We start from the raw sequence: 11,120 nt of genomic DNA on the forward strand, positions 1-11,120 counted from the left end.
CGTGGTTCAGTTCAGTCGTTGGGAAAGAAGAAGAAAAAAAGCATGCCTCGCATGAGTCCGTCGTTTTCTTGTTGACACGGGTCATGGTCCTGCTCGCCTCAACTGCGCCTGCGCGCGGCGGTTCATACCTTTTTTTTCTTGTTCCAAAATCGTGGGTAATTTGCAGCAACGGAAGGAAAAATGAGACGCGACCAAACTTGGCACGGAAGAAACCAAGCACCGTGTGTGCGAGGTGCTGCCTGCAACCACCACCGAGCCTGCCTGCCTGTTTACTTTTACCAAAGGCACTTGCAGGGTGAAGAAGAGTGCTACAGCTCGGAGTAGAGCGGGACGGGTTGATTGTGGAGTCTTGTATCCCCAGATTGGAGGGCCCCACATGCAGACACCCACCATGCAGGAAGGAAAGAAACCATGCTTTGGATGGTGCGTCCAGTCCAAACTTCCCTACGTCTGCGCTGATACGGTCACTGTTGCTTTGGCAGGTAAAAGCCACTGCCCACTGTTGCCGCCAGAACGGCTGTTTACTTTGGCAAAAGAGAAAGACGCAAGGACGCAGATAACGGCAGTTTACAGATGACAAGTAGTGTCTCTTGCAGTTCCAATTACCGATTCCAAATTGTTTGTTGTAACTAAACGCAAAAGGTTAATATACATTTTATGTGAAGGAAGGATTTTTTCGAAACGGTAAAAACTGTTTTCGAAACGGGAAGGAAGGATTTGAGGCTTGTACATTGCCTTGATCCATGCTACTATTCTCATCTTTATTTCTGCCGATATTTCATCATCCAAAAGCGTGCAACAACCAGGAAAGAAAAAGAAAGGAAATTAAGGCCCGGTCAAACTTGGGAGGGAAGAAAGAAACATGCACCGTACGTGCTGCGCCCTTGGCCTCGGTAGAAAGAAGCAAAAAACAATCAAAGAAACTGCCTCTGCCATGTACTCACTCCGTTCCGAATTACTTATCACAAATATGGATGTATCTAGATTTATTTTAGTTTTAGATACATCAATTTCTGTGACAAGTAATTTGAAACGGAGGGAGTAGTATGTTCTGCCATCGCCACTGTTTCACTTTATCAGACGGCACAAACGGATCTCTGGTCCAAGTTGAAAAATGTTGCACTGGTTCTGGTTGTTCCATAGTATCTGGCCGATCCTTCGGGCACCCGTTGGCCTGGCTTCACACCCATGCGCATGACCATGGTGTGATCACGCACCCGCTCCCCACCCTGTACTGACGGCAATGAAACACTTGTAAACAACGGAAACGGTGGAGTTCCATATTATCCATCCATTTTGTTTTATGGCAAATTCATACTCTAGTTTTCATCTGGTAAAGTCGCTTGTTTACTTTAGCCAAATGACCGGTACAGTCGCTTGTTCCGGATCCTTATCTTGTTGACACGGTCGCCGTTTGGTCATTGCGAAAGAAATCAAACTACACTGCGCTAGCTGTTGCTTGGCTGCCGCGCTCCTGCGCCATGGCGCCTCAACTGCTCGCGCCTGCCCTGTTTACTTTAGCCAAAGCACGCAGAGGGAAGTGGACGTGAGAATCAATACTATATATGTGAAGGAACTGAGGCTTTTTTGGGGTGGATGTTTCAATTTCTACGTTGAGTTGGTCCATGCATGTTATTCTTATCTTTATTTCAGCCTGCCGTATTTTCTTCATTCAAGACCGTCCGTGGTCAATCTGCAACAACCAGGAAAATAGTAGTAAAAGAGAAACAAGACCCAACCAACCACAAACCAAAGGGAAGAATGTCAGCATGACCCTCCTGCGGCTTCTGTTTGCTTTATCAGAGAGACCCCCTGACGGACCTACTCCGAGACTATCTTTCTGGCAACCCTTCCGTCGTCCTCAGTCCACGCACGCCATGTGATCACGCGCCCCGCTCCGCTATATATACCGAATATGCACCCACGCCCCTCCTCGCCCTTCCCACTTTCACCTCACCCCTCTCTCTCCACCCTTTCTGCCTTCGCCACTCTCCACCCTGCCGTGCGTCATGCTACCCGCCGGGAAGACCACGCCGTCGTCAGGCGCCTCTCTCGTGCTGGCCGGCAACAAGGCCGCGTCGGCGTCGCCTTCGGTGGTCTCCGCCAAGCAAGCGCCGGCCGGCGCCGCCGGCGGTCTGGTGCTTGCCGTGGACGGCAAGCGCTCGGTGGCCACGCTCGCTGCCGTCCAGGGACGCGGCCCCGCCTTCTCCGACGACGACCTCAAGCCCAAGGTATATATATCCGGCTATCCTCCCTTCCTCCGTCTAGTCTACTCTCTACTATGCGCGAGATCCGTGTGGAACTATTTCGGAAACCTCTCGGAGGCGTGGCGTTGAGAGCGGCGCCAGCGTCCTCCTCTCGGAGGCGTCGGCGTCTGAGTGGCTCGCGGAGCAAGGGCGCGCGCTGCAGGGTGGGTACGCCTGGTGCGGGAGTGCATGCGCATGGTGGCGGTGGCCGGGTTGCTCAAGTTGGGAGGGTACGCGGCGGCGGATAGGCGCGCTGTAGGGCTAGGGCCTGCCGCGGTTGGTGTAGATCGATCGTCTCCGTGGAGCGGCTGCGGCCGCCTGGTGCTGTCGTGCTCGCGACGTTCTAGAGCTGTTAGGGAAGTTCGGGAAACGCGTCCAATCGGATATCTCGGCGGTGCTCGCCGCACGCGTTGGTCGAGCGGCTCCCTCGTGGAGATAGGGCGCGCGCGGGTCGGTGTGTGCGTCGTTCGGGAGTGTGCTAGGTAACGGTGGCCCGGTCGCCGAAGCTGCGCGGCGGCGGACATGCCTGGCGCGCCTTGGGGCGGCCTGGCGCTTGCTGAGAATGATGGGGCCGGAGATGTACGCGTTCCGCGCATTCTACGCCGAACTCGCCGCGAGATGCAGGCGTTCCTCGTCGCGAGCCTTGTCTGAGCACGTGGATGCGACGTCGGCATCGGCAGCGATGTTCGCCGTAGTCGCTTGTTCTCTGTGATTTGGTTTCGCTTTTGCAATGTTTCGTTTTGTTATGTGTAGATCTGTTAGCTATAAACCGCGTTGTCTCATGATGATCTTCTTATTTACTTGCTTCTTTTGCGAATTCGTTGTCTCACAATCTGCAGGCGTTCTCGGCGGAGAAGATCAAGACCATGGCTGAGGAAACGTCCGCTCTGCTGCGGGGCCTCTGCGTTCCAAAGCAGAGCAGCATCGCCGAGCAGGCTTGCTTCACCAAAGAAGTCGAGGCCCTCCAGAAGGCGTGCGACGGGATGGTCGAAGGAGCACCCTTCGACGAAGATGAGGCCATCAACATGCTGATCGGCGTGCATGCTCGTATCCGTCTCCTGCTCACCTCTCACAACAAGCTGACCCCCCAGGAATTCCTCATCTCCTCCATGGGTGAGAACAAGGCCTCGGTGGAGGAGTACATGTCTGCGGAGGACAAGATCATGGTATGCTCACTCTCGTGCTAGTGTAGATCTTCCCCGCCGTGATGTTTCCATGCATGTACATCAGACTCAGACCACGATGTGTGGTTGGCTGGTTGCAGGGTGAAGCTGATCAGGGGAGGACCAGCCTGTACGAGATGGTGAAGAAATCCTCACTCGTCGAGCCCACGCCCACCATGTGCTCGGACGATGAGGTGAAGGCGGTGCTCCAGAAAACTCTCACGCTCCTCGAATCTTCTGACCCGGCGCACTCAACGACTTGCATGGCAGGTCTCTTCTACAAGGTGCGTTCGAACTGCCGTGCTCTCATGGAGGACGTCGAGAAGAACGGCGTCGACGGCAAGACCGGCTCCGCCATCGCCATGATTCACATCAGTGTGCTCTTCGTGCTTGGGCAGCACAAGAAGTACTTCTCCTACGAGGATGCAGCCGATGATTCTCTCATGGCCTCACTTCGAAGGCTCGAGGTTGCGCTGCGGGACTACAAGATTGGAGGGCCGTCGTCTCCACCTTCAGAGACCACAGACTAGTCCTATCATTCTACCTGCAAACCGCCTACCTATCCATGTCATCGAGTAGCTTACCTATCTATCATAAGTCTGCGTGTGTTGAGGCAGTCTATCTCAGTCTATGATATATACTTGCATGAGTGCATTGAGAACGAAACTCTTTTGGTATTATGTTACTCTATATTGCTCTGCCATTATCTATCGGTCAAATCTTTGTGTTGATGAGTGAGGTTTATTTTCTATTTTAGTGGACTTGCATGACAGTGGAACTCCGCTGCTATTTGGGTTACTAAATATATTGCTCTACTATCATCTTCCTTAAATGTATCCCCTTAGATTTCGAGATAGATTTATGTAATCCGGTTATTTGCTCACCGTTAGTCGTCTCGGCCGGGCAGCTTGTATGGATTGGTAGTTTTGTCGTCGGTCATGCGGGTGTGCAGCCTTAGGGACGGTGTGGAAGTTGGAGAGGGGGCTTACAAAATCACATGCGCATGGGATGTTGATTTTGGTCGCTTGGATGATAGTGTTTCGACTAGACTGGTGCGTGGCCATGAGGCAAGCATGGAATTCAGTGCAATGATTCCAAAAATCATTAACGTGTAGGGTGATGGTTTTGGGCGTTTCAACGGCATGGCCTTCGACTATGCTACTGGGCTACCTCAGGGCTGGTGTGGAAGCCAGAGCAGTAGCCTTGGATTGGGTTGTAGAGGGTTGTCTCTAGCCACTTGGATGTGACAAAGCAGTTGACTAGGCTGGTGTGTACATGTGTGCATGTGTTGTTGTTGTATCATGTTTTCGACCACTTTTCCTTATTAACCTATCAATTCTTTTCTTCTTAATAAAAAGACGTAGCTCCTGTCGGTTCCTAGGAAAATGTCGATGTCAATAAGACCTTGCTTAAAGGTTTGGACCATATCCTGCCAAACAATGCTTGCTTGCACCAAACTTTGTGACAACGTCGGCAACCTTGTTGCAAATTCTCGAGCAAGAAGACATAGTAAAACTAGAAAAAAAATTGAGTTCAGGAGAAACTTCATCTCCTAGAAGAGCATTTCGTTTCTCTAAGGTCTAAATCATTATTTTCAATGACATGGACGAAGGACTTGGGTGTTAGACTCCAAGTCAAATTGATCAGTCCCCAGTCAGATGTTTGCACGGATTGCACTTAGACAAGCAATAAGCTTCAGCTTGGAGAGGATCCATAGTGAAATATATTTTGTACGTGTGCTAGCTCCCATGAAATCTCCAGCCTGGTCCTTGATAATAAAGCCCCATCCATCGATTTCCATGTCAGGATCGGACGACCCATCAATATTTATCTTCACCCTATCTTCCATAAGTAGCTCTTCGACGTTGCACATATAGGGCCAATTGGGAGAAGCTGTTGCAAAATCTGAAAAGAACTGGCCTATACAAAGTTTCGCCGCCACAATGGGGAGGTATAGCTGCTCATAGTCGATCACACACCTCCCAATCTTTGTATCACTTCCTCTTCTCTAAGCAACCCTTCAACATCATTAATTTTGTTTCTTGTTTTTCCTCCCGATCCACAACAAGGCCACGATCTTGTCAAGTTTGTATTTTGTATGCATTATCACATGCAGCACTTCCTTTGGCCTTGACGTCCACACTAGTTCACATCTCTCTCCCTCCGCCCTAAGCCTTCCCCAAATCTGGCCCATGCCTTTGCATCTCAAGAAAGTGTGCACGACTAGAAAAAGTAGGTCTATCTCAATTCCCCTTCTTACAATGCTTCTCAGTGTGGTAAAATGTCATGGGTAATCTGCCAAACAAATTGGAACACATTCGGTGAGCATGGGCAGTTCCAAATATCATTCCAAGAGAAGTGAGCAACCCGGTTACCTTGATGCCTCCCTTGATGAGCTTCCGTGCACCTCTTCAACCTATTAGAAAATCTTATAAGACCGATTGTACACTAAATTTTCCTTTTGGGTCATGTGGAATGCCCATGCTGTTGGAAATATGCCCTAGAGGCAATAATAAAATAGTTATTATTATATTTCTTTGTTCATGATAATTGTCTATTATTCATGCTATAATTGTGTAATCCGGAAATCGCAATACATGTGTGAATACATAGACCACAATGTGTCCCTAGTGAGCCTCTAGTTGACTAGCTCGTTGATCAACAGATAGTCGTGGTTTCCTGGCTATGGACATGGGGATGTCATTGATAATGGGATCACATCATTAGGAGAATGATGTGATGGACAAGACCCAAACCTAAGCATAGCATAAAGATCGTGTAGTTTGTTTGCTAGAGCTTTTCTAATGTCAAGTATCATTTCCTTAGACCATGAGATTGTGCAACTCCCGGATACCGTAGGAGTGCTTTGGGTGTATCAAACGTCACAACGTAACTGGGTGGCTATAAAGGTGCACTACGGGTATCTCTGAAAGTGTCTGTTGGGTTGGCACGAATCGAGACTGGGATTTGTCACTCCGTATGACGGAGAGGTATCTCTGGGCCCACTCGGTAATGCATCATCATAATGAGCTCAATGTGACCAAGGGGTTGGCCACGGGATCATGCATTACGGTACGAGTAAAGTGACTTGCCGGTAACGAGATTGAACAAGGTATTGGGATACCGACGATCGAGTCTGGGGCAAGTAACGTATCGATTGACAAAGGGAATTGAATACGGGATTAATTGAGTCCTCGACATCGTGGTTCATTCGATGAGATCATCGAGGAGCATGTGGGAGACAACATGGGTATCCAGATCCCGCTGTTGGTTATTGACCGGAGAGGCGTCTCGGTCATGTCTGCGTGTCTCCCGAACCCGTAGGGTCTACACACTTAAGGTTCGGTGACGCTAGGGTTGTAGAGATATCAGTATGCAGTAACCCGAAAGTTGTTCGGAGTCCCGGATGAGATCCCGGACGTCACGAGGAGTCCCGGAATGGTCCGGAGGTAAAAATTTATATATATATGAAGTCCAGTTTCGGCCATCGGGAAGGTTTCGGGGGTTACCGGTATTGTACCGGGACCACCGGAAGGGTCCCGGGGGTCCACCGGATGGGGCCACCTATCCCGGAGGGCTCCATGGGCTGAAGTGGGAGGGGAACCAGCCCCTGGTGGGCTGGTGCGCCCCCCCTTGGGCCCCCCTGCGCCTAGGGTTGGGAAACCCTAGGGGTGGGGGCGCCCCCCACTTGGCTTGGGGGTGAAGCCACCCCTTGGCCGCCGCCCCCTTGGAGATTAGATCTCCTAGGGCCGGCGCACCCCTCCCAAGGCCCCTATATAAAGAGGGGGGAGGGAGGGCAGCCGCACCCTTGCCCTTGGCGCCTCCCTCTCCCTCCGCAACACCTCTCCTCCCCGCTTGCGCTTGGCGAAGCCCTGCCGGGATCCTGCTGCATCCACCACCACACCGTCGTGCTGCTGGATCTTCATCAACCTCTCCTTCCCCCTTGCTGGATCAAGAAGGAGGAGACGTCTTCCCAACTGTACGTGCGTTGAACGCGGAGGTGCTGTCCGTTCGGCACTTGGTCATCGGTGATTTGGATCACGGCGAGTACGACTCCATCATCCTCGTTCACTTGAACGCTTCCGCTCGCGATCTACAAGGGTATGTAGATGCACTCCTATTCCCCTCATAGCTAGAATACTCCATAGATTGATCTTGGTGATGCGTAGAAATTTTTTAATTTCTGCTACGATCCCCAACAGTGGTATCAGAGCTAGGTCTATGCGTAGTTTCTATGCACGAGTAGAACACAAAGCAGTTGTGGGCGTCGATATTGTCAATTATCTTGCCGTTACTAGTCTTATCTTTGATTCGGCGGCATTGTGGGATGAAGCGGCCCGGACCAACCTTACACGTACGCTTACGTGAGACCGGTTCCACCGACTGACATGCACTAGTTGCATAAGGTGGCTGGCGGGTGTCTGTCTCTCCCATTTTAGTCGGATCGGATTCGATGAACAGGGTCCTTATGAAGGGTAAATAGAAATTGGCAATTCACGTTGTGGTTTTGGCGTAGGTAAGAAACGTTTTTGCTAGAAACCTATAACAGCCATGTAAAAACTTGCAACAACAATTAGAGGACGTCTAACTTTTTTTTGCAGCAAGTGATTTGTGATGTGATATGGCCAAAGGATGTGATGAATGATATATGTGATGTATGAGATGATCATGTTCTTGTAATAGGAATCACGACTTGCATGTCGATGAGTATGACAACCGACAGCAGCCATAGGAGTTGTCTTAATTTATTTGTGACCTGCGTGTCAACATATAACGTCATGTAATTACTTTACTTTATTGCTAAACCGTTAGCCATAGTAGTAGAAGTAATAGTTGACGTGACAACTTCATGAAGACACGATGATGGAGATCATGGTGTCATGCCGGTGATGACGATGATCATGGCGCCCCGAAGATGGAGATCAAAAGGAGCGAAATGATATTGGCCATATCATGTCACTATTTGATTGCATGTGATGTTTATCATGTTTTACATCTTATTTGCTTAGAACGACGGTAGCTTAAATAAGATGATCCCTCGAATTAATTTCAAGAAAGTGTTCCCCCTAACTGTGCACCGTTGCGAAGGTTCGTTGTTTCGAAGCACCACGTGATGATCGGGTGTGATAGATTCTAACGTTCGAATACAACGGGTGTAAGCCAGATTTACACACGCAATACACTTAGGTTGACTTGACGAGCCTAGCATGTACAGACATGGCCTCGGAACACGGAGGACCGAAAGGTCGAGCATGAGTCGTATAGAAGATACGATCAACATGTAGATGTTCACCGATGTTGACTAGTCCGTCTCACGTGATGATCGGACACGGCCTAGTTGCCTCGGATCATGTTTCACTTAGATGACTAGAGGGATGTCTATCTGAGTGGGAGTTCATTGAATAATTTGATTAGATGAACTTAATTATCATGAACTTAGTCTAAAATCTTTACACTATGTCTTGTAGATCAAATGGCCCACGCTAATGTTGCCCTCAACTTCAACGCGTTTCTAGAGAAAACCAAGCTGAAAGATGATGGCAGCAACTATACGGACTGGGTCCGGAACCTGAGGATCATCCTCATAGCTGCCAAGAAAGATTATGTCCTAGAAGCACCGCTAGGTGAAGCACCCATCCCAGAAAACCAAGACGTTATGAACGCTTGGTAGCAGCGTGCTGATGATTACTCCCTCGTTCAGTGTGGCATGCTTTACAGCTTAGAACTGGGGCTCCAAAAGCGTTTTGAGCAACACGGAGCATATGAGATGTTTGAGGAGCTGAAAATGGTTTTCCAAGCTCATGCCTGGGTCAAGAGATATGAAGTCTCCGACAAGTTCTTTAGTTGTAAGATGGAGGAAAATAGCTCTGTCAGTGAACACATACTCAAGATGTCTGGGTTGCACAACCTCTTGACTCAGCTGGGAGTTAATCTCCCAGATGACGCGGTCATTGATAGAATCCTTCAGTCGCTTCCACCAAGCTACAAGAGCTTTGTGATGAACTTCAATATGCAGGGGATGGAAAAGACCATTCCCGAGGTATATTCAATGCTGAAATCAGCGGAGGTGGAGATCAAAAAGGAAAATCAAGTGTTGATGGTGAATAAAACCACTAAGTTCAAGAAAGGTAAGGGTAAGAAGAACTTCAAGAAGAACGGCAAGGAAATTGCCGCGCCCAGTAAATCAGTTGCCAGGAGGAAGTCAAAGAATGGACCCAAGCCTGAAACTGAATGCTTTTATTGCAAGGGAAGTGGTCACTGGAAGCGGAACTGCCCCAAATACTTAGCGGACAAGAAGGCCGGCAACACCAAAGGTATATGTGATATACATGTTATTGATGTGTACCTTACCAGCACTCATAGTAGCTCCTGGGTATTTGATACCGGTGCGGTTGCTCATATTTGTAACTCAAAGCAGGAGTTGCGGAATAAACGGAGACTGGCGAAGGACGAGGTGACGATGCGCGTCGGGAATGGTTCCAAGGTCGATGTGATCGCCGTCGGCACGCTACCTCTACATTTACCTACGGGATTAGTTTTAAACCTCAATAATTGTTATTTAGTTCCAGCTTTGAGCATGAACATTGTATCAGGATCTCGTTTAATTCGAGATGGCTACTCATTTAAATCCGAGAATAATGGTTGTTCTATTTATATGAGAGATATGTTTTATGGTCATGCCCCGCTGGTGAATGGTTTATTCTTAATGAATCTCGAGCGTAATGTTACACATGTTCATAGTGTGAATACCAAAAGATGTAAAGTTGATAATGATAGTCCCACATACTTGTGGCACTGCCGCCTTGGTCACATAGGTGTCAAACGCATGAAGAAGCTCCATGCAGATGGAATTTTAGAGTCTCTTGATTACAAATCATTTGACACGTGCGAACCATGCCTCATGGGTAAAATGACCAAGACTCCGTTCTCCAGAACAATGGAGCGAGCAACCAACTTATTGGAAATTATACATACTGATGTGTGCGGTCCAATGAGTGTTGAGGCTCGCAGTGGCTATCGTTATGTTCTCACTCTCACTGATGACTTGAGTAGATATGGGTATGTCTACTTAATGAAACACAAGTCTGAGACCTTTGAAAAGTTCAAGGAATTTCAGAGTGAGGTTGAGAATCAACGTGACAGAAAAATAAAGTTCTTACGATCAGATCGTGGGGGAGAATATTTAAGTCACGAATTTGGCACACGCTTAAGGGAATGTGGAATCGTTTCACAACTCACGCCGCCTGGAACACCTCAGCATAACGGTGTGTCCGAACGTCGTAATCGCACTCTATTGGATATGGTGCGATCTATGATGTCTCTTACCGATCTACCACTCTCATTTTGGGGCTATGCTTTAGAGACTGCCGCATTCACTTTAAATAGGGCTTCGTCGAAATCCGTTGAGACGACATCGTATGAATTATGGTTTGGGAAGAAACCTAAGCTGTCGTTTCTAAAAGTTTGGGGATGCGATGCTTATGTTAAGAAACTGCAACCTGAAAAGCTCGAACCCAAGTCAGAAAAATGCGTCTTCATAGGATACCCTAAGGAAACCATTGGGTATACCTTCTACCTCAGATCCGAAGGCAAGACCTTTGTTGCCAGGAATGGATCCTTTCTAGAGAAAGAGTTTCTCTCGAAAGAAGTAAGTGGGAGGAAAGTAGAGCTTGATGAAGTACTGCCTCTTGAAGCGGAGAGTAGCGCAGCT

The 11,120-nt window shown here is 48.7% G+C and overlaps 1 protein-coding gene across 1 annotated transcript; it reads left to right on the top strand.

Annotated features, from left to right (window-relative positions):
* Positions 1–1,904: 1,904 nt before the first annotated feature.
* Positions 1,905–4,128, top strand: LOC125555643. Its single transcript, XM_048718531.1, has 3 exons — positions 1,905–2,231; positions 3,086–3,412; positions 3,511–4,128. Exons 1-3 carry the CDS (start codon positions 2,010–2,012, stop codon positions 3,937–3,939), a joined length of 978 nt encoding a protein of 325 aa, XP_048574488.1. The 5' UTR covers positions 1,905–2,009; the 3' UTR covers positions 3,940–4,128.
* Positions 4,129–11,120: the final 6,992 nt, after the last annotated feature.

The sequence above is a fragment of the Triticum urartu genome, chromosome 5 (genome assembly GCF_003073215.2).
Source record: "Triticum urartu cultivar G1812 chromosome 5, Tu2.1, whole genome shotgun sequence".
Lineage (NCBI taxonomy): Eukaryota > Viridiplantae > Streptophyta > Magnoliopsida > Poales > Poaceae > Triticum > Triticum urartu.